Raw genomic sequence first — 22,440 nt, 5'->3', positions numbered from 1 at the left:
CCCTTCCAGCGAAGGGCTGTCATGGGGCCACCACGGAGGTCCGGGGGCCAGGCAGGGCTGGGTTCAGCATGGTGGTCCCCCTCACCAGCGCTTCCCTGGGCCCCGCTCTCCCGGGGGGGGCCGGGGCCTCGTTTAAATGACACCCACGGGAGAGGGGATCCCTTGAGGAACAGCATAAAAGTTTATTGTATGTAAGAACCAAACCCATGAGATATGTACACGTATTTACAAGACGAAACGGATGAGCCTAATTATTTACAACAAGAACCGTCCTTCATGAGTCTGTACATCGAGAAGTGATCGTGAAAACGTATTTACAAGCGGGATCCAGCGGCCGTGGGCAAGATGGAGATGGAAAAGAAACGAAACTGAAGGGCGAGGTGAGGGGCACCGTGTAGTCATGGGCCTCGGCGGGGCCGGATGGTGGACACCGGTGCCGGCCTGCCCAGACACTGTCCCCATCCCCCTGGTCTGTCCTGTCCTGAGGAGGTGGCTGCTTTTCCTCCTCTTTGTCTCAGAATTGCTGATCCGTGCCCCAGCGCCTTTCTGGGCCATCTCTCCTCCTCCTGGTGTTGGGTGCCTGGCCCCATCCCTCGCCCCACAGCCGCTGGGGGGCGGGGGCAGGCTGGGAGCTGGGGGGTCTCCCCCCAGAGCCCGGGGGGGTTACAGCTCACTGAAGCGCACCGCCGGCTCCAGCTTGTGGGACAGGGCGGTGAGGACCTTGTCGAACTTCTCGTAGCGCTCGGCCTGGCTGCTCTCGGCCCCGCGGCTGCCCCAGAGCAGCCGCAGCTGGAACTCGGTGCTGAAGACCTCCAGCAGCTCCGCTCTGCCCTGGAAACCTGCAGAGAGGGAGAGTCAGTCCCCCAGGATGGGATGGGGACCCTGCGTCCGTGGGATGCTCCGTCTGGTGCTGGGCTGGAGCTGCACACTGGGAATGCGGCAGAGGGAAAGGGGCTCTGCTGTCCCCATCGCTTACCCTGCAGCTTCACCTCAGCATTGGTGTGGTAGAGCCCGCCATGGTGGGCCACCATCCGCGCCGCCTCCAGGTGGGCCATGACCACCTCCACGCCATTGTCGGTGGTCTCCCAGGGCTCGGGGCTGTCCGTGAGAGCCTCATCCCGCTCCAGGAGAGTCACAAGGGGCATGATGTGGGGAAAGGTGGTGTTGGTCAGCGGCGGCCCTTCTGTGGAGAGAGGCACCCTGAGGACCCCACGTGGCCCCGTGTCCCTGCGTTCCCCTCCCCATCTGCCCCGGCCCCACAAAGCAGTCGCGTGGCCACACAACCCCGTGAAGCCAGGCTGCCGCCATGCTCTCAGGAGAGGCTTTAAGGCTCAGCTGTAGCACAGCAGCGGCTGTAGCACAGCAGCAGCTATGGCTCTGCGATCGCTGTGCCTGGGGCCATCGCCTCGTTCAACACCAGCTCCTCCCAGCTGGGCTTTCTGGTTGTGCCGGGAGCGGAACGCTGCTGTCCCTGCTCCGGCTGCGTCCGCGTTTCCCAGGGCTGCGATGCAGAGCAGGTTTGCAGAGCCCAGAGCGCTGGGTGTTGAGAGACGTGGCTTTTCATCTTCCCCGACTGGCCGCCCTGTCCCCTCGGCTTGGCACGCACTGTCATGCAAGCGCGAGGGTTTGGCTCAACTGAGTTGGTTTTGTGCCCAGCCACTGGTTTTATTTAGTTATGAAATGCTTCCTTTAGAAGGAAGGGGCAGCTGAGGCCAAACGGGCCCTGCCGGGTGCTGGGGCGGTTCAGCAGCCAGAGGGGAAGCATCTGGCACTGGCTGGGAGGGGGTCAGAGCTCTCAAACACGTCCCCCTCCAGCGAGGCCATGCCCAGACGAAGCGGGAAGGAGCAGGCAGGCGAGAGAAGGGGAGTTGCTCCCGTTACCTTTCCCTTCGTTCAGGCTCTTCAGGAACGGCTTGAGCTTCTTCTCGTAGAGGATCGCGCCCTCCGTGTGCCGCTGCCGCAGCACTATCCAGGTCTGCTCCAGCCGGGCGATCTGAAAGTAGATGGGGCAGATGGAGGGTGCTGGGGGCAGCGCAGCCCCCAGGCACTGAGCTCCGGGCTCGCAGGGTGCTCCCAGGGGGGGCACAGCCTGGCCCCAGAGCCACGGCCCCCAGCTTTGCACACAGCAGTGCCTGCTGCTCCCCAAAACAGCCTCCTCCACCAGCGCTCAAGGCCAGAGACAGCACATGCCTGGCACTGAGGCTGGGTTCAGCATTTTTCCCCCCTCCCCGTGCCCCAGGACAGCAGCCTCCCTGCGTAGCAGCGGCCTTGAAGATGAGACGCAGGGAGGGGGCAGCTGTTCCACCTCCTTTGTGCAGGCAGGAAGCAAGACTTCCCAGCTGGGCTTGATTTAAAATTGAATTTTAATCTCCTTTCATCTTCCAAAGGGAGCAGTGTGGCCCGGAGACGCTGCTGCCACAGCCTTGAGACTGATTTGTATTGTACCGGAGGGCAGATTCATTTCCTCCCAGGAACACAGCCCAGCACAAAACAAAAAGCCCAACCACCGAAAAACAATCGGATCCCGGCAGGACCGGGCTGTCTGCTCCACGGAGGGGACAGCTCTTCCCCTTCCCTGCTTACACTCCAGCGGATGTGGCCCCACGCCTACTGCCTGGGCATTTTCCCCCTTCTCTCACCCGAATGGGTGTCGGAGCCCGCAGGACACGGGGAGAGGGATGTGTTTTGGGCGAGGGGGCTGAGCCCAGGCCACGAGGACGAAGGGTGCGTCCCCGTACCTGTGTCATTTCCAGGGCGTTCATCACAGCTGCAAAACTGAACATGTTCCCCATGGTGCTCTTCAGCTCGGCGGCCAGCTGGATGGTTTTGTGGAGCAGGGCTGCCCGCTCCTCCATGCTGCCCGTGCAGCCCAGGATGTCCACGGCGATCATGATGGACATGGTGTGAAACCTGCCTCGGGGCAAGATGCAGAGCGGGGTCAGCACAGGGACACTGGGGATGCTCCCGGGGCTCGGCCGGGCCTCCTCCACCCCGGGAGGTGCAGTGGACCCCCCCGCCGCGTGCCAAGCTGGGGACACCCCAGGGGAGCTGGGCTGTGCCATGCGGGGGAGCCCGGTGGGCTTGCCTCCACCGTGGCATGCCGTACCGTTCCAGGAGGTCGAGGCGGAGCTGGTGGCCGTGGGGCAGGGTGAGCAGCTCCATGCCGGAGCTCACCCCCATGAGCCGCTGCATCTCCACAGTCACACCCAATATCCGGGCAACCTGGCAAGAAAGGCGAGAGCTGATTAGACCTTTGTTAATTGAGACCTCTTGCCTCAGCCCAGCCTCTGCCTGCCCCGGCTGATGCAGCGTGGCAGAGCCCAGCAGGGATGCTCCAACGCTCAGGGGTGCCCCGATGCTCAGGGGTTGCTCTGGTCCCCTGCCGACCTGGAGCGATTGGAAGGCAGCGGTGCTTGTCCCTCCCACCTGGCCCTGGCCGTACCAGGCAGTCCACTTTGGTGATGTGTTTGGCCAGCGTCTTCACGTCCACCTCTGCCAGCAGCTCTTTGACCTTCTTGAGCACAGCCATCTCCAGGGGTTTGTTCTCCAAGGGGATGAGCAGGGACTGGAAGGCCGCAGGGTTGAAGGAGGAGGTTGTCTCCATGGTGGGGGGCACAAAGCCCATGAAGTCCAGCTCTCCTTTCAGCCTCTGTCCTGCCTCTGCTTCCCCAGAGCCGTTCTCCACAGTCCCTCTCTGTCCTTCCTCCACCTTTAGCCTCTCCACGTAGCTCTTTGTTGGCAGCTGCTTAGTGTCATGAGCTGGCCGGTCTCTGCTGATGGGCGAGGTGGGGTGGAGCTGGCAGTAATGCCCTGTGTCCGGGTCGCTGTAGCTGTTGACGGAGGGAGAGGGGGAGGCGCGGGCATACCCGTGGCAGGGAGTCGAGTGGGTGCTGTGGGCAGGGTCTGGCAGAGGTTTGCTGTTGTTCCCCGGGCACAGCTGGGGCTCGCTGGACCTTCTTATGACCGGAGAGGCTGGGGCAATCCCGGCTGCTTGGCAGGCCTGCGGCTTTAGCCGTGTAACTGTAGGGAGCAGGAGAGACCCTGTTACCAGAGCCCGGAGATACACACATGCATAGGGACCACGGATGCAGCAGCCCGGGGACGCAGAGCTTGGGGAAAGCCCTGCTGCCCGAATGGACTCAGCTGGTCCCAGGACAGCTGCATGACAATGCAGCCGACGACTGGCTGAGGTGCCATCCTCAGCTCAAGCCCTCCGTCAGGACAGTTTTCTTTGCCGTGCAAAGAGCTGGACGGGATTTCGCTAGCAGGGAGTGACGCAGGGGCTCGTCTTTACCAGCCAGCTCTGTCCCCCTCCCCAGGTCCCTGTATCACACCCATGCCAAGCCCAGCCTGACCCACATCCCCACCGTCCTCAGTGAGATGGAGGGACGATGCCTACCCGTGCTGTAGGCGGGTGACGCTGGGTTCTCGGAGATGGGGGACATCGGGGAGTGCAGGTCTTGGATCTGGTCCACGCTGACGGCACAGTTGCGAATGATGTCTCTGTGGTGGGGCAGGGACACGCTGGGGAGGGGGCAGATGGGGCAGGTTAGTCCCTGAAAACAGGGCCCGGGCAAGGGCAGAGGGGCTGGGATGAGGGTTTGCTGCCCCATCGCCTCCCCTTGGGTCATCACCTCCTTCCACAACTACCCATAATGAGCTGAACCCATAACGAGCTCAGCTGGAGCAATGAGCAGGCAGTCCCTGCAGGCAGCTGGGAGCAGAAGGGGTCAGTACCTATATAAAGCAGAGACAGCCCTACCTGTAGGGAGCTTGGTCCTGGGGAGCAGAGGAGAGGGATGCCCAGGTACTGCTTTGGGGTGAGGGATGGGATGACTCCAGGCTTTCCAGGGTGCTGTGGGGAAGTGGGTCTGGCACAAAAAGTCATGGGGGGTAGTTTTCTAGGGTAGTGCTGCAAGGTGGTATCTGATGCTGGATGTGTTACTCCGTTTCCACCCGAGAGCTGTGTCAGGACAGCTAGATTAGCTGTTGCTCTAACCCAAAGCTTAGGAGAGGTGGAAAGTGCCTGGAAGCTGGACTCGGAGCCCAGCAGGTGCCTGATGGAGGCAGTGAGGTGCCTGGGTCAGTGAGCTGCAGTGCATGTGCTCAAGGAGCTGTATAGCAAGCAAGGAGGTATTGGGCTGGTGGGGCAGCAGTTGTGGCTTGATGCAAACACCCTGAGTCAATGGTGTGGCAAGAGATGCTGTGTCTGGGGTGGGCTGAGCATGGGGAGGATTGCAAGGAGGCATGGCAGGTAATTTGCTGTCCTCCCTGCCACAGGTAAGGGCTGGGCTGCCATGATGTGTTCAGTCTTGAGCGCTGTGCCTTTGTGGGAGGAGGATGGGAGAGCAGCAGTGGTGATGAGGGGTTTGGGGAAAATGTGAGTGGTGAGGAAAGACTGATGGATCTGGGCTCTTCTTTTGGAAACACATATGCTCTCCTGGAATTCTGAGTGTTTTCCTTTTCCCTGCCGTAACAGTTTGTTGCCTGTTTTCTGCTGGCGCGTTCTCATCCTGCCCTTGGGCTGAGAAGGTCAGGGCAGTGGGAAAGCAGCTTGGTTCAATGACAGGCTGTGGGACAGGCTGTGTCCTGCTGGGGAGCCAGGAGTAGATGGGTCCCTCTCGGCTGCTGCATGTGAGGATATACGTGTGGCTCTACCTTCCCTGCTGGGCTCTGGGCAGCCTGGGGCTGCCAAAAGCAAGCCGTGCAAAAGAAATCTCCTTTTCCACCTCCGGAGAAGCCCAACTGCTCCAAGGTTAACGTGAGCAGATCAGCCATGCGGAGGCTGTCATCTGGGGGCTGTGCAGACCTCCATCAGCACAGCTCCATCGGTCTCCTCCTGCCCATCAGGCTTTCAGGTCTGCTTGGTAACTCCTTGCAAATGCTCCAGCTGAACAGAAAGGGCTCTAAAACTAAAAGGGCCCTTTAAAAACAAGCGAACAAATGCCCTCTTGGTGGCTGGGACTGGCTTTCTCCTTGCATCTGCCTGGGAAAGCTTGGCTCCCTGGCTCTGACAAGCCCTGACATGCTGGTAATCCTGGACTGGGTAATTGTAAAACACCCTCTGGCTTCTGGCCTGCGATGCTAAAGTCATGTCTGCTCACTGGGTGTCTGCTGCGGTAGCTCAGTGTGGCTGGCAGCTGGCCTAGGAGAAAACACCAGTTCCAGCTGGGTACCGGTTCCTCCCCCCATACCTTTGCTGGTCTCTCTCCGCACCTGAGTGGGAACAGTTTCCATCCCCAAGCCCAAACCCCTGCCCTGCACCCAGGGAGCAGGGACCGAGTGTGGCCCTGCCTCTCTCCCAGGGGCTGGTCCTCTGCCCAGCTGAGCCGGGATGAGACCATGTGCTCACCTGGTCGGGCACCCCTCAGCCCTGGTGATCTTGTCTGCTGTCAGGCCGTCCGTCATGGTGATGCTCCTCCTCTTGATGTGCCCCCCTTTCTGGGTGGCAGGGCTGTGGGGTCCCCCATGCTTGCCGTTGGCCAGCCCGTAGCTGGCTTCCAGGTAGCGCAGGGGCAAGGTGCGGTTGATGGGGCAGTAGACAATGGCTCCGCTCTGCTCGGAGATGGCCTTGCGGTTGCCCACGTAGAAGCGGACGAGGGCAGGCACGTTGTCAAAACTCTCCTGCTCAAAGAGGTACTGGACGCGGGTATGGCCCTCACTGGACTTGACCGTCACCTTGTTGATCTTAAAATGGAGAGGCTCGTTGCGCCAGCGGCATGTCAGCACGTAGTCACCCAGGCTGGTGAGTGAGTCGCGGATGAGGAAGTCGCCGTTCCTCTGCACGAGGCTCTCTGACACCTGGCAGGGGACAGGGCAGCAGCTCAGGCACGGTCATGCTGGATGGACTGGGGCATTGGCTCATTCCCCTTGCCCCTGGCTCTGAGCCCCGGGAGGGCATTTCCCATGGCAAAACCAGGCAGCTCAGAGCTAATGAAGCCCTCGCCCAGAGGCTTCCCAGGAGGACAGGCTGGTGGTTCTGTGTGGCCTTGGGGTGCTCTCCCCTGAGCAGACCAAGAAAAAGGTGCCTGGAGCCACCCACCTTCCCCTACTCACCTCCCGGGGGATGCGGCCATGGTACCAAGCATGGCTGCGCAGGTCGGTGCTGCTCAGCTTCAGCTCCTCTTCCAGCTCCTTGTGAAGCTTCTCTGGTGACGAGTCGAGGATGTATTTCTCCTTGGAGAACTGTACAGGGGAGGAGAGAGCGTCAGCCGGTGCAGCAGCACAGGACCTGGGGAGGGAAGGGCTGACCCTGGGATGGGCTGGCAGGGTCCCTATGTGAGGACTGTGGGACCCTCCATGGCATGGGCACTGGTGATGCCACCTGCCAGGAGCAGACCTGTCCCCAGGGGACAGGTAACTCAGGGCTGTGTGTGAGGATCGCTGCTTGTGGCCAAGGATGCGGGTGAGGTAATGTGCCTGTTGATGGTCAGGTCCTGCCACCAGGACCACTTGGAGGGTCTCCTGGTGGCATGTCCCCATCACACCTGACCACCCTGTCCCCGGCGTGCTGCCCCTGCCCCAGTTCAGAGCCGAGTGTGGTTGGGCAGGAGAAAACCTGCCCCAGCTCCCTCTCAGACATCTCCAGGGAAACATCATCTCCATCTCAAACCACTGTGGGAAGCACTCTTCCAGGAGGAAACCTGCATTATTCCTCCTCCTTGAACCATCCACCACGGTCCCCCCTTCAAAGGGTTAACTCACTGTTTAGCCTGATGGTGGCATGAATAGTAATGACAAATGTAAAGGGAACCTTCCTGGAAATTAGCTTTTACTGGCACTGGTGCACCTGAGCCTGGAGGATGCAATTTGCCCCCTCCCTTCCCCCTGGAGAGATAAGGGATGGCGTCATGTCTCCTGTCGGCTGGAGCCGGCCGTGTGCCCTGCCTGCTGCTTTGCCAGCATTCCCAGAGGGCAGCCGAGGATGCCAAGCTGTCAGCGTGGTGGAGCTGGTGCTTGTTTGGAGAGGCGAGCGCAGGCTTGGGGTTCCTGCGTGCTCCCCACGCAAAGCTGGTTCCCCTGGTTGGCACGCTGGCTTTGAGATGAGTCCTGCTGTGGTGCCAACACTAGTGCCTTGGCAGCGCTGCGTGGTGGAGCCGGGCCTGGGAGCCAGGACTCCTGGTCTCCCCCCACATCCCAGCTGTGTGCTGTCCTGCAAGGGGGACACACGTGCCACTGCCATGGACTAGGGAGCTTGGATGGGGCTACCAGGGTGTCCCATTCCACCGCTCCTGTGAGCGAGGGTGGCTCAGTGGTCTGGCTCCACCTCTGGTGGTAGTGCCAGCGTGAGGAGGCACCACAGGCTGGCCCAGCTCCTTGGTGCTGTAGCGCTTGTTAGGGCGGGATGCTGCTGGTGTCTCTGAGGACATGCATGGGCTTGAAACCCTGCTGACACTGCTCTGGCACTGCCGGAGGAGCAGGCTGGCACTCACGGCTGGCCTTGCGCGGCAGCTGGTTCCCCAGAGCATCAGGGGCTGCAGCCCCATGCCAATGCACTGGGGACCTGCCTCAGAGCTGACCCCTTTGCCCAGCACCTCATCCTCTGCGTCCCGTATCGATTCCCTCTGCTCCTCTAGCAGTTGTGAGCAGGGAAAAGTGTAGAGCACTGTGCTGCTCTCCTGCCTTGTACCCACTGCTCTCGGGGTGCTCCTAGGCCCCCACTGGGTCCCTCAGCAGGAGCCTGACCCCAGCTCTCTCCCTTTCCCAGGGGAGATGCTCCATCCCCCGTGGTAGCTCCATTCATCAGCCAAGCCAGGCAGTGACGCTGTCCCGGGGACCCTGCTTCAGCCTGGGGAGGTAAAAGGAGGCTGCAAAGGGCCTGTGTGATGGACTGGGCTTGCCCTCACCAGCCTGGACCTGCCCCTATTCCTCCCTTCCCAACTCCTATCGAGTCAAAAGGTGCTGGGACAGTGGAAGCAGCCTGTGAAAACACTATGGACTGAACTCAGACTTGCTCATCTGACTGTGTTTACTGCCTCCCCCCCGCCCCCCCGCCATGAGAGGGTCCCGCTCGCTGGAGCCGCGGGGACTTGAACCAGGAGATGCGTGGGTTGTCCCCTCCTGACCGAGGGTCGTGGGAAGCTGAGCGCTCACTGCTGCTCTGGGGCCCTCGTGGAGACAAAGCCACCCGGTGCTGCTGAACCCTATTAAAAATAAATGGTAGCTGGCGGATGCTGCTGAGGTCCGGCTGCCTCCCGGGGGGCTAAGGCCGAGCAGATGCCGTTTCCATGACAACCCATCCGCTGCCACCGAGCAGACCTGGCTTGGCCGAGTGGCTGTGAGGGACCCTTGGCTGTGGCACCCTCCCTGCGGCACAGCTCACACCAAACTCTGGGGCAGGGAGGGACCCCCCCCGGGGAGCCTCTCGTCCCTCCCCTGGGGAGCCTCTCCTATCTGTGCAGGCTAAAGCTGTCAGAGTTGAGCCTGGAGCGGTTTGGAGCCGGTGCTCCCCCCGCCACCCCTGGAGCGGGGATTAGCGCCTGTTCTGCTCAGTGTTGTACATCTGGGTTTTCCCCCAAATCCTCCCCATGCAAATGCGCAGGATAACAAACACAAACCCAGCTGAGCAGTGCCCAGCGTCTCCAAGCCTGGATTTGGGCAGCAGCCGGCTGGCATCCATGCCAGGAGCCAGGTGCTAAGCTAGCAGGGGAGAACAGGAGGTTTGGGAGAGGCGAGGGAGGTTTTGCATCTTGCAGATGGGGGAGGGAGGCCAGTCGTGAACCGAGGGTGCCATGAGCCACCTTCTCCAGCCATGTGGAGAGCACTGTCCCTTCGGCTCCTCAGCCAGGCAACGAGATCCCATCTGATTTGCACGGCCACCAAAAAGCCACTGCTTGGAGTGACTGTGTGGCTACAGTAGCCGGGGAGGCAGCAGGAGACTGATTATGGGGAGCCCTTTTCCTTGGTGTGATGTGACTCTGGGGACTGGTCCTCGTTGTGAGTCTCTCGGACTCTTCCAACATGCACTAGTTGCTGCTGAAGTCACCTGGCTGCTCCCAATTCCGTGCAGGAGCTGGGCTTGCCGCAAGCCCTTGGTGCAAAAGACCCACGTGCTGTGGAGGGATGTGCTTCCTCCAGCCCCTGAGCCCTTCGGCAGCGATCGACTTTGCTCTGCTCAGTAGTGTGTCTCGGAGGAGGCCGGCTCGCAGACTGCCAGCTGGCCGGGCACCGAGGCGCAGGCAAGGCATGGCATGGCAAGGCGGTGCAGGCCAGCTGAGCGCTGTCAGGAGTGTGTAAGCGGATGTCTGAGCGCCGCGCTGAAAAGGGCACTGCTTGGCACTCTCGGCTGCGCCAAGAGGACATCAAAAGATGTACGGCCTGATGTGAGGTCTTGCATACTAGTGGGTTGGGTGGGGAAAAGCCTTGACTTCCACTAGCACCTAGCTCGAGTGCGTGGTGCTGGCCTCCTGCACGGAGAGCCCCAAGGCCTCTTCCAGCTGAGCGGAAGAAACGGGGATTAGAGCGGTTCTCCGAACTAGCCGCACCAGACAAACCAGCTCGGGAGCTGCCAGAGACGATGCCAAACTCTGCTTGAGGAATCCCAACCTGCAGCCAAGCTGGCTTGGCTGGAGAAAGGAGAACTCCTCCGTCACGTTCAGTGCCCTGATGGGCTGTTTCACAGTCCCGGGGCTGGGGAACCTGCTGGTGCTGCCGTGCAATGGGGCAGCCCCCATGAGGAGGCAATTCCCGGGGCTCTCCATCCCTGCCCACTTCCCTGACTCTCCCTGCTGCTTTCTTGGGGGAGGAAGTGCCTCCAGTAGCAGCCGAGGGGCAAGGACTGCAACTGGCAGTGGAAGGGCAAGAGCTGGGCGGCTGGAGGGTGCTGACAGCTGTGGTACATGTAAAATGGTGGCTGTCGCTCTGCCTGGTGTAAGGAGAGCTTCAAAGGCTGGCATTTGTCTTTCTCTCCTTGCAAAGGTAATCTTATGAAACAGGAGTGATTTGCAGTCTGCTTTCCTGCTCTCCCCTCCCAGATCTGGAGGAGTCGCAGCTGAAGATGAAGTCAGCTTGGAGAGCAAGGTGTACTCGCACCCCACCCCGCTCCTCTGCCGATAACATCTGACTAACCTCAGGGCACCGAGCGCATCTGCTTTCCCTCCTGCTCTCGTGCTGCCCGCCCTGTGCTGGGACCCTCACTAGGGTCCTCCCAGCCCCTTCTGGAGTTTTCCACCCCTGCTCTGGCTGCCAGAGCAGATGCAGGGCCTGGGAAGCAGAACTGGGAGGAAATGGAGTAACAAGGCATTTGGAGCAGGTATATGGGGAAAGCCCCAGAATCATGTGAGGAGTCTTCTCCGCTTTCTCCATACCTGGCAATGGGCTATTTCAGTGAAGTATTTCAGAGCAAACATCCTTGCTGAGAGACAGGCAGCATCACGGCAAACCCAAGAACTGGTCTGCATGCCTGCCTGGTTTAGGACTGCTGCGCTCACCGGTCCAGCTGCCAGGTACCACCTGAGAATGGTTAGTCCATCCCGTGTGACCACAATGAGAAAATCCCACCACAAACAACCCTTAAGTTGTTATGGGTTTGCTCTTAGTCTGCATGCCCTGCTGTGAGCCAGTCTGTCCTACTGATCTTGATATCCATATGGAAAAGAAATAATTTGTTCCTCTGTCCTGTCTCGCAATGACTCTGGGCATCTAAATGGCCTCTGAGAAGGCACCAGCTCATCTGTCCACCCCATGGGTGACTGAAGGCATCTCTTGGGTATGCCACATCTCCATTAGTCCCCGCTGAAGGCAGACCTTGACTCAAGATCCTTGTCCTGGCATTCAAAGCCCTTTGTAGGACTGGTCCTGGCTACCCACAGGGTCTCCTCTCCCCTTGTCTGTGCTCCTTTGTGGCAGCTCTGGAGCAATTATGTCTGGCTGGCAGGGGTGGGGTGCAGCTGGGGTTGATGGCTGGGAACATCTGGGTGCTCTAAGGTGGGACAAGTGCCCCAGGTTGCGCGGTGGGGTGGTGGAGTGCACTGCTACTGCTGCCCTGGGGGAGTGGGTCTCCAGTGCAGTGATGGGGTGTGTGTATACACACATTTCCATCCATCTATATATTACTTATCTCACTCCAAGACAGCAGCAGCGGCTGCTGCTGCATCCCTTTTCAGAGCTGCTATTGGCCAGAAATGATGTCAGTGCTTCCCAGGCTGGGTGCACTGCCATTGGCGGTGAGCAGGGATGCGGCTGTCAGCTGGAAGCGCTCCAGTCATTCATGGGGACTTCAGTGTGTGTTTGCTGGGCATGCTTGGACACAAATAGATGGTGAAAGATCTGGCGGAGCCAGGTGAGCACTTAGGGCTTCACTTTTAACTCTTTCTGGGGTTGGGATGGAGTGCCCTCCATCCCCTCTCGCATCCCTGCGTGGGAGCCAGATGTCCACCTGTCTCTCCCTTGTTCTGGCAGCAGCTCACTGAAAGCACCCCATCACCCCCTGCGATGTGCAGCCCAAGGGCTGCTGCGCTAGGGCACATCCCCCTGTGTTGCTCAGTGGCCTTCGGATAACTAGGAGAAGCTCTTCTGCTTTTCCCTCTTCACCCCCGCTAGCAATCAAAATCCCTAGCTTTGCACTGAGATGAGCCACAATCGTGACAAGACTTGAAATGCTGCTTCTGGGCTCCGTCTTACCCAGCATAATCTCTAAAGCTCGGCACCTACCTCACTCAGCAGGAGTATTGAATAAGACTGCCAGCTCTCTTGGCTGCCAGCTCCCTTCTAACTTGCAGTATGCTACAGCTCTTGCTTCAGACCAGAGCCTGCTTGGCTCTTGCAGTCCTAAACACCTTTGCTCTCTAACTCTGTAAATGAGGGAACCAATTCCAAGCACTGTGCCCCTCCTGTGCAAATGCCAGAGTCCAAAAATAGGACACCTAGACTCGTGCCCAGACAGTGGTGGTGCTGGAAGCGCCACAGGACAGGTGACAGATGGATCCCAGCTTCCTCCCACCAGTCAGACCTGTGCAGTGCAGCACACACGGAGACCCAGGCCAAGAAGCTGTGCATTCATCTTGGGCTCGGTCTCCCCTCTGTGCTCAGTGATGCTCCCAGAACATGCCGTCTTTTAGGGGATGCTAAACGCTCCCCTACGTGAGGTCTGCTGCAGGTGAGGGCTCCCTTCAGAGACTTGTGCTGCCTGTCAAAAGTGCTGGCCTGGGGGGATCCAGCGGCTTCAGCTCTGTGGCCCTGGCTGTGGAGGGGGCTGAGCTGTACCCCACGACCTGGTGCTTGGCTCATCTCACGCTAGCTACCTCCTTGACGAACGCAGGCAGGCACGCTGCCCGCACCCAACCTTGCCAGCCCTGTGCTGGGACCAGCGGGGCTCCCCGGTGGGACCCCGGGGAGGCCGCCCCCTCGCACCCGCTCTCCAGCGCTGCAGCTCGGGGGCCGGAGCTGCCTCACGGCGGGTGCGGGGCCGGGGGTCGGCCCGTGCCCCCGGCGCTCCCCCTCCCGCTGTACCCCCGCCGCCTTCCCCGCGCCTGCGGGCGCACGGAGCCGCTGCCCGGCGGCACCCGCGGGGTCTCTGCGCCGAGCGCGGGACAGCCGGGCCGGCCCTGGGTTCCCCCGCCGCCCCCGCTCACCTGGACCTGCATGAAGGAGCCGCGGTAGAAGCAGCAGGCGGCCGCCGACAGGGCGCTCCACAGGCTGCACCGCTCCGTCATGGCGCGGCGCGCCCGGCCGGGGCTGCCCCGGCCCGGGCTGCACCGCTGCTGCTGCCGCCGCCGCCGCCGGGCTTCAATTTCAGCCGCTTCCCCGATTACCTCATCCCTTGTCGGCAGCGGGAGGCGGCGCCGGCGCGGCAGCTCCGCCCCGGCCCGCCCCGCGGGGTCGCCCGCCCCGCCACCGCGGACCCCGGGGGAACCGGCACTCCCGCGTCGCGAAGGGACCCGGCAACCCTGAGGGGAACCGGCTCCTCTGACGGGAACCCAGCACCCCGGCTGCCTGCGCCCCGAGGGGAACGGGCGCCCCGAGGGGAACGGCACCCCTGAGGAGAACCAGCTCCTCTGAGGGGACCTGGCACCCCTGAAGGGAGCGGGCACCCCGGCTGCCTGTGCCCTGAGGGGAACTGGCACCCCTGAGGAGAACCAGCTCCTCTGAGGGGACCTGGCACCTCTGAAGGGAGCAGGCACCCCGGCTGCCTGTGCCCTGAGGGGAACTGGCACCCTTGAGGGGAACCAGCACCCCGGCTGCCTGCGCCCTGAGGGGAACGGGCACCCCTGAGGAGAACCAGCTCCTCTGAGGGGACCCGGCACCCTTGAGGGGAACCAGCAACCCCGGCGGCCTGTGCCCTGAGGGGAACTGGCACCCCTGAGGGGATCAGGCACCCCTGAGGGGACCTGGCACCCCTGAAGGGAACTGTCACCCCGGCTGCCTGTCCCCTGAAGGGAACTGGTTCCTCAGAGGGGAACTGGCACCCCTGAGGGGATCAGGCACCCCTGAGGGGAACCAGCAACCCCGGCTGCCAGTGCCCTGAGAAGAACTGGCTCCTCTAAGGGGATCAGGCACCCCTGAGGGGACCCAGCACCCCTTATCTCCCCATCCCAAATCCACCTGCTCTCCCCAGCGATGCACACGGGTCAGGGACAGCCTTATCCCCCCTCGTCCACCCCATCTTCCTTCACCCCCACCCCGGTGACGCCTTTTGGGGGGGGGGTGGAGACACCAGTGGCTGCCTCACGCGGTGGGGAGCCGGCTGCCTGCTTCCCACGTAGGCCGTCTCCAAGTTGCGTTTAATTAAGGCTCCGCTTCAGTTTAATTAAGGCCACGGTTTCACGTATGGGATGCGTGAGGCAGCGCTGATGACTCAAAGCATTGCTCCAGCCCCGACTCTCAAAAAAAAAAAAACCAAAATCCCTGCCTGAACCCACTGCCGACACCCTGCCCTGCGCACGGGGACGGGCAGGGACTCCCCCAGCACCCCACAGTGAGCTCTGCACCTGCTTGCCCGCACCCAGCTGGTCTCCCTCCAGGTCCGTCCCGCACCAGCATGGCCTGGATTTGGCCATGCTTTGGTAACGGGGGGCTTTATGCTCCCGTCCACAAAGCGTGTCCTGGCCCAAAGACCCCCATGCCTCCTGGTGCACCCCTGCCCAAGGGGATGCTGTGAGCTCAGAGAGGTATTCCTGCTGCCACCAACCGCAGAACCCTGCAGCCTCCCCGCTAATTAATTCAAACGAGCCCCTCGCATCCCCAGGCAGGGAGGCAGCAGCCAGGGCTGATGAGATACAGGTCCCCCGAGCGGCTCCTCAGCGCAGAACAAAGAGAGCTCGGAGGCGCTCTCCGGGCCCGCGCTCTGCCCCTGGTTTTGCAGGGGAGAGGAGATGGGAGAGCAGCGCGGGTTTGTAGCAGGACAGGGCTGAGGCGCAGGAGGAAGGGGGGCAGCACGCAGCCTGCGGGCAGGGAACATGGGGCGGCGGGTGCTCACTGATGCCATGGGTGCCTGCAGCCCCGCCGGGATGGGCGGGGAGCACAGGCTCCCCTCCTCTCCTCTTGCGTGGGGCAGAGGGACAGACCAGATGGCAGTGCACAGGGAGACACTGCTCTGAAAGGATCCGACGGTGAATCATCCTCCTGCCAAGGCTTCTCCCCCGCGACGGGCTCCGTGGTTTCCCTCCAAGGCTCTTGCCGAGGGAGCGAGCAGGAGCCTCATGGGGCACTGCGGGGCGATGCCCCCCGGCTGTGCGGGTGCTGCCCCTCCACAGGGGGAAGCTGAAAACCTCCAACTGAGCTCTCATGGGGACGCATGACAGCTTTACTGGCTGCTGCTCTCCCGAAGGGTAACGCCATTCTGCAGCTCCTTCACCTGCGCGAGGGTCAAAGCTAGGCTGGCTGGGATGTTAGCAAATGGAGCCAGGCGTGCGGATCCCTCAGGCAGCTTGGAAACACCAACCTTTAGGCTATTATTAAAGCACATTAATTACCAAGTGCTTATTGATCCTGGCTTTCCAACCCTCCCTAGCTCCTGGTTGCACCTCTAATCACGGCAGGCTTGGCGACGGGAGAGCTGGCCCTGGCCAGTTTGTGGCTGAAGCTCAAGGGCTGATGTTTGGCAGTTCCTTGGTGCATATCTGGACGCAGACCTGCCTGTGAGCCTTTGCTCATGAGGGCTTTGCAGCGCGTCCTTTCCCTTCTCCTGACTCTCTCCTTCACCGGCTTTTTTCTTTCTGTCTTTCCTCCGCTCGCCCCTGCAGTGGTGTTTCCCCTCTGCTTGTTTCCCTCCCAGCCGCAAAGCAAGGACCAATTCCAGTGGCGGGTCCCAGCCCTGTCCCTCCTTGCTCCCAAGGGATCCCAGGCACAGCAGCCAGCAGCCACCTTCCCACCTTGAATCCCACAGGCCCTGGGGCTGAAAATTGCTGGGTGCTGAGCACCCCACAGCCGCACAGGCTCCCAGCCAGGCACGGTGCCTGCAATCAGCCGGAGTGCCCCCATCGTCCCAGTCACCCACACTCCAGATAATTACTTATTTGACTAAAATAGCTGCTGTCACTGCAGCCATCAGTTGCTTCCATGACCGAAGGGAAGTGGCATATAAATCACAGCTCACGGGCCGTGTCTGGACACCACAGGGACAGGTGAGAAATAAAGGCCAGATAGCTCAGGTCTGGGATCTGCCTGGAGAGCAGGGAATTCTCCCGGCTCACCAAAAAGAACTCGATCCCAAAGGCAAAGCCAGACCCATTGCTCCACACCTGCATTGTTTCAGTCTATTAACTCACGAGCCATAAAATGTGCCCGTCTCTGGGTGCACACACTGACAGCGCAAGGGAAAACACCCCAAACCATCCAGCTCCGCCCCTCACTACCTCCTTGTCCTTGCAGGACTTGCCTGCGTGAGGAGGAGCTTTCCTGCGCATGCCGAGGCACCCCACGCCAGGGCTCTACCCTGCCCAGTCGGAGCCTCGACGCTCCCATGGGAGCCTCGTTGCTCCGGCACATGTCCCACTTCCAGCCCTGTGACCTCCCGCTCTGCCAGTCCCACACGGCTAAAGGACGAGGTGAGGAGGGACATCCCACCCGGGGGATCGCTCCGCTACAGGTCAAAAAGCTGCATCCGACCCCGCTGCCCAGAGGCTGCCAGTTGCCAGACCCAGCATGCGGGGTCCTCGTTAGCCCCAAGGCTGGACCCGGAGGGGGGTGACCCCCGTTAGGAGGAGCAGATGAACTCAAGGCCCAGCCAGCTCTCTCCTGAGCCTGCTGGTTGATGCCACCACGGGGGGTTCCCATGTTTCCACGTCTGGCTACAGCCGCCATCGAGAGCCCCAAGTCCAAAAGATGAAGGTTCAGGGCTCTGTACTAATTACACCACCCAAGCCGGGCACCTCAAGTCACTTCTCAACAATCGCATCTGCCCAGCGGCACTACATCCCCATCGGGCAACCGGACTCAGGAGGCTCCAGCCTTTCTCAAACAAACTCCTCAAAGGCCATCGCATGGCAGCGACCACCAGGGCAGGTTTTCAGTGCTCCATCCCCAAACCACACAGCATCCCTGCCACCATTCCTCTGCGCCTGCCTGGCTCCCATCGTGCCAGCAGCCTCCTGCAAAAGGGCCCGCTCTCCTCCGGAGCCAGGCGCCTCGCTAATGAATTTCTGGCCAGACATGAAGAGTCCTCAGGAATGTTAATAGTTTGCTGGAGGATAAGCAAGAGATTTGGAGAGATTTACACCGACTTTCATGTGACAGCCACGAAAGTGGCTCAAACCCTTCCGTTTCTTTACGTGGGGGTGGAGGGAGGAGGTTGCCCCTGCGTCTGCAGAGTTCGCAAGTGATGGGGAGCACGAAACGCAGGCAGCTCCTGTGGGAGCCGCATCGGGGGGACCACGTAGGGTTTGTGTCTCCTCTGCCTCCCCCGGCCTCACCATTTCTGGCAGGGAATTTCTTCCAGGGCCAAAGAGAGAGCCCGGAGGAGGTGGTGGGACAGGGGCTGCAGAGCTGAGCACCCCGCTGGCATAGGACCCGGCCAGCCCCTGGGCCACCATGCCCCCTCCACCGCTGGCACCTGGCCGGGGTAGGCTGCTATCGCGCTCAGCGTCTTACCTTCACGTATTCACTGCCAGACTCCAGGCCATCGTGGTGGCTAGAAGGAAGGGAAAAAATAAAAATACATAAGTAAAGGGCAGTAAGTCGTGACAGGTCAAAGGCGGTGGTGGCACAGCTCGGGGGAGCGGGGGTCTGTGCTCCTTGCCTTCCCATGGGGCCAAAGGGCATGGCCACGTTTTTGGGACAGGTTCCCAGCGCCCCAGCACTGTTCCTGCCCGCTCCGTGCCCACTCTCAGCACAGGGCTTAGCCTCCCTAATGCAATCAGGGAAGAATGAGGCCTTTTTAGAGGATCTCTTCCCAAATCGGCTTGGGACCGTGTGAGCTGAGCCGGGGAGACCCAGCGGCCAGGCTGGGGTCCCCGTGGGTCACGGTGCCGGGGAGTGCATGCCGAGGTGGGGGGCCCTGTGCCCTGTTCCCCGGCAGAGCTGCATTCCCAGTAGGCAGCTGTTGGGACACGCCACGCAGACAAGTGTTTCTGACTGTTTCTCTACGGCCTCGTGCAACCCTGCAGAAATCAAACTCTCGCTGAAGCCAGGGGGTGAACTGCGATGTCCTGGCTGAGACTGCAAGATTTGCCCTCCCAGCATACAGACAATAGAAACTCCCATTCTCCTTGGTGACATGTTCACTCTTAGCCCTACTGACAACCAACCCAACAACCCTGAGACGCAGCTGATCCGGCAGCTTCTTTGCCATCATTTCATGGGGGACGCAGATGGCCCCTGCTTTTTGTGCTCTTGTAGGTTGAGGTATGTGTCTGTATGGATGAGTCCAAGGGGAACAACAGAGAGTTCAAAGGGAGAGAGGCTGTAACGGCCTGAGCTGGGATGTGCTACCCTGAGGTCTCGCCTTTCAGAATAAAATACAAAAATACAGACTTCTTTAACCAGAACCCAGTACCTGTTGCCTCCCCAGCGCCAAGCTTCAGCATGGGCATCTCACTGCTTGCCAAGGTCGCCTGCCTGAGCACGGGGCGGCAGCAAGGCCCCTGGGACGGCAGGCTGCCAGCACAAGGGCAGGCAACTAAGAAATAACCAAATCCAAGGGCGTCACAGACCCGGGATGTCCCTTCCCTGCCAGGAGCCGCCTTGCTCCACCTAGCGCCTACAGCCACGGCCAGACCCCTGCCTCGTACTGGGAGCTGCTTGGGGGTCCTGCACACAAACCCCTCCTGGGAGCCGCACCGGTGGCATCACTGGGGAGCCAAATTCCTGCTCTGTGGGCTCTCTCCAGGTTGGGGATGGTGCCTGGTGGCTCAGAAATCAGTCACCCAAAGGGAAGCGGGGACGGCAGAGGTGACCGCTGCCAGACGTTGCCCCACTGGACATCCCCCATGGCATTACAGCGTGTCCTGCCAGGGTCAGCATGAGCCCCTTGGGGTCTCCAGCCCTGCAGCGGGCAACCCCCACTCCTCTTCTCCAAGCCCACGCTGCTGAAACCACATCCCCCGCTGTCCAGCTCGGAAGGGGAAAAGGGGCTGGAAATCAAGCCCACACTTTTTTGGGGTGAAAAAAATAGAGGAGCATTTGGGAGGGGGGGACGGACACAGACTCCCCCGGTAAGCTGCGGGCTGCCTGCCCACCCCGGCACTGCCTCTCCAGCCTGTTTGCCTTTCACACGGCCACAGAGAGCTGCCTGGTGCTGCGAGAGCCGTGAGAAAAACCGGCAGGAGGACAGGGGGCCTCCGGGCAGGAAATTGGGAGCATGGGAGCAGCTGGGAGATGCTGCGAGGGCCTGGGCAGGGGAGGCCCCTGTGCTGGGGAAGGGCAGCAGCTGGGGCTGGGGGGGGGGCTGGGCACCGCAGCCCCCCTGGTTCTGCACATTCCTGGAGGAAACAGCATTTTTAGGGGCAGCCGAGCGCCTGGGAGAAATTCCAAGGCTGCCTTTGGAGCGCGGCGGTGGCTGAGCCACTGGGACCCGGCACTGCGGCGGTGGCACCAGGGAGTGGGGTTTCGATGGGGTGGCTGCTCCTTTTGGGCTCGGGAAGGCATCGCAGTGACTTCCAAATGTGCCAAACTCCGGGCTGGCCTCTGGGAACAGTCCAGGGTGATCGTGTGGGTCCAGCCCCGCTTTGGAGCCCAGGCTCTGCTCATCTTCGGACACCGGTGCAGGCTGCGCTCCAGGGGAACCAAGTTTGGGCACCTCGTGCCTCAGTTTCCCCCTCTGCAGAGCTGCCTCCTTCGAGGTTTTGGCTGGCTGTGCTGCCAGAGGGGTCTGCCGGCAGCTGCGGGCAGCGCCCTGCCTGCGCCCCGCGGGAAGCGGCATTTCCCGTGCCTTGCGCACGGCCGTGCACGGAGGGAAGTCAAGTCACGTCCGCTCTATGACCTGCCTGCGGGTCATCTCCCATTAGTCACCGTGTCCCTGCCAGAGTCACGGCCACCGCCTTGCTCTGAGCAGCTCCATGGGCTGGGTGCTGCTCCCTGTCCCATGGCAGCACAATTCCCCCCCCTGGAGGGCCTGATCCTGCAGGGAGCATCCCTGGGAAAACCCTCCTATGCATGGGCATCCTCAGCCTGTCCTGCCTCAGGGTTTGTCCTCACCAGGGATGCTCCAGGGGGGGCAAGCAAAAATGTGCCCCAGGGCCATGCTCATTCCCCCCTCCACCCCGTGCTGCTCTCAGTCCCTCTGCACGGGCGCGCCCTGTGCTGGGCAGCTGGCCCCAGCCCCTGCCATGGCCTGCCGGGAACAGACTGTCCCTGTCCCCAGGGATGTGCCTGTGCAGGAGGAAGGGCTGGGGCACAGCACTATTCCAGTCCTGCTTCCGCGTACCCGCCCCACAGCAGGACCCAGCCAAGGGGACGGCTCCGGCAGACGGGGGCTCCCCAAGCCAGGGGCTGTGGCAGGGGCTCCAAGTAGAGTGTGGAGGGGCAGAAATGTCCCGGTCCTGCTCGGGTCTCTCTTGTGCCTCAGTTTCCCTGGCAAACAGCATGTCTATGCCCATCATCACGGCAGCCCCAGATGATGCAAAAGAGCATTTGGCCCTCGATTTTTGGGGACCCAAGTCCCCACTCCTCAGAGTCAAGACACCCAGGTGACCCACACACGTTCCCCTGCTGCTTGGCTCCCAGCCCCACTGGCCTGGGACCTAAGTCATTTCTGGGGGGCAGAGGGTCTGGGCGAGCCCCGCACACCCTCTGCAGGGACCCTCTGCCACTGCTGGGGCTCTTTGCTCACCGGAGGACGTGGCAGTGCCACCGGCCCCCTGAGCCCCCAAGCCTCTGGCCCCCCGAGCCAGCCACAGCCCCCGAGCCGCTCTGCCCTGGCACCAGGTCTGACTGCGGTTTCGGCAGCCGCAGCCGATGCGCTCGCTCTTTCCATGAGCAAATGCCGCCATGGGCTGGGGGCCTCGGTGGCTGAGCGGCGACTCCGGCAGCATCTGCGTCGAGGCTTTGTGCCCGCCCCAAGCAAAGCCCCTTCCCAGCCTCTCCCTCCCCGTCCCCTCCGCCGTGCCGGTGTGCGAGGGGTGGCTGGGGGGCCAAGACCCCTTACCTGCCCTGTCCCAGGGTGGGAAACCTCCTGCCCACTGCTGTCATCGGCCCTGCACGACTCGGTGAGCGCCTCTGCTCCAGGACGGGGAGAAGCTCTCCCAGGCGCTCTCCTGCCTTGCACTGAGCATTGGGACTTTGGGGCGCGCAAGGCGGTGGCGGACCCTCCTCCTTCCCGTCCCAGCCCTCCTCCGGCCCTCCCTTCTCGGCCAGCAGGAATGTGTGGCCGGCACAGCCCAGCTCCCACCGCTGGCACAAATTCCTCCTCCTCACCCCGCTCCTGGGGCCACCCAGACCTCCCGAACGCTCAGCACTGGGGCGGGGAGCCCCCGGCCCCGGGGACGACACGAGGGGAACAGGGGCGTCAGGGGCCACCCGAGTGTGGAGAGAGTCAGGCCAGGGGAGGGGTGGTACGATGGGACCTTGATTTGGGGTGAAATTTGCGAGTTGGCACCTCCACCCGTGCCCCCAGTCCCATGCACGCTGCTGGGCTGGGGACGCATTTGGCCCCTCGTGCCCAGACGCCCAGGTGATGGGCAGGGCGTCTTGTTGATCCTGACGTCAAAACCCTCCAGAAAATCAAACCCTCATCTGAGAGGACTGAGCCCCCAGATTCCCCCAGAGGGGGGGGTTGTGCCTGGAGGGGGAGGGTTGTGCCCTGGTAGGGGGGTTGTGCCCAGAGTGGGGGATTTACTGGCAGGTGATGGAAATGGGGACGGGGCGGCTGGTTTCGGGGATTGCCCCTGCGCCTTGAGAGAGGCAGTGCCGCTCAGGGAGGGGGAGAAGGATGGAGGGGGTGGAAAAGAGGAGAGTGAGAGGTGGAGGGGGCCGGGACAGTGCAGGTCTGAGCCCTCTGCGGCGCGTTCTGGTGCTGGAATGGAGCCGCCGGCAGGACAAAGGGACGCTGGGGGCTGAGCAGGGCTG

At 61.7% G+C, this 22,440-nt stretch overlaps 1 protein-coding gene across 2 annotated transcripts; it reads right to left on the bottom strand.

Moving 5' to 3' along the window:
• Window positions 1–158: 158 nt before the first annotated feature.
• SH2D3C (SH2 domain containing 3C) lies at window positions 159–21,606 on the bottom strand. Of its 2 annotated transcripts, XM_076355423.1 has the most exons (11): window positions 21,521–21,606; window positions 18,028–18,067; window positions 7,057–7,185; window positions 6,353–6,801; window positions 4,400–4,524; window positions 3,443–4,020; window positions 3,107–3,222; window positions 2,739–2,910; window positions 1,882–1,993; window positions 977–1,183; window positions 159–839 (listed from the first exon to the last, which is right to left on the bottom strand). In XM_076355423.1, exons 1-11 carry the CDS (start codon window positions 21,562–21,564, stop codon window positions 664–666), a joined length of 2,148 nt encoding a protein of 715 aa, XP_076211538.1. In that variant the 5' UTR covers window positions 21,565–21,606; the 3' UTR covers window positions 159–663. The 2 variants fall into 2 exon arrangements, with proteins under 2 accessions (XP_076211538.1, XP_076211539.1); XM_076355424.1 differs by lacking the exons at window positions 18,028–18,067; window positions 21,521–21,606 and adding an exon at window positions 13,572–13,682.
• Between the last annotated feature and the right edge of the window lie 834 nt (window positions 21,607–22,440).

This window comes from Aptenodytes patagonicus, chromosome 18, assembly GCF_965638725.1.
Source record: "Aptenodytes patagonicus chromosome 18, bAptPat1.pri.cur, whole genome shotgun sequence".
Taxonomy (NCBI): domain Eukaryota; kingdom Metazoa; phylum Chordata; class Aves; order Sphenisciformes; family Spheniscidae; genus Aptenodytes; species Aptenodytes patagonicus.
The sequence above is the reverse complement of the archived record's forward strand: the minus strand, read 5'-3'. Positions and strand labels throughout refer to the sequence as shown.

Bases quoted from the DNA above. Each gene is read 5' to 3' on its own strand.
- SH2D3C (XM_076355423.1), bottom strand. From the start codon at position 21,564: ATGACAGCAGTGGGCAGGAGGTTTCCCACCCTGGGACAGGGCAG. The intron at 1,184-1,881 runs GTAACGGGAGCA...CTCTCTCCACAG, and splicing joins GAGCCTGAACGAAGGGAAAG to AAGGGCCGCCGCTGACCAAC. The intron at 840-976 runs GTAAGCGATGGG...CCCTCTCTGCAG, and splicing joins TGCTGAGGTGAAGCTGCAGG to GTTTCCAGGGCAGAGCGGAG.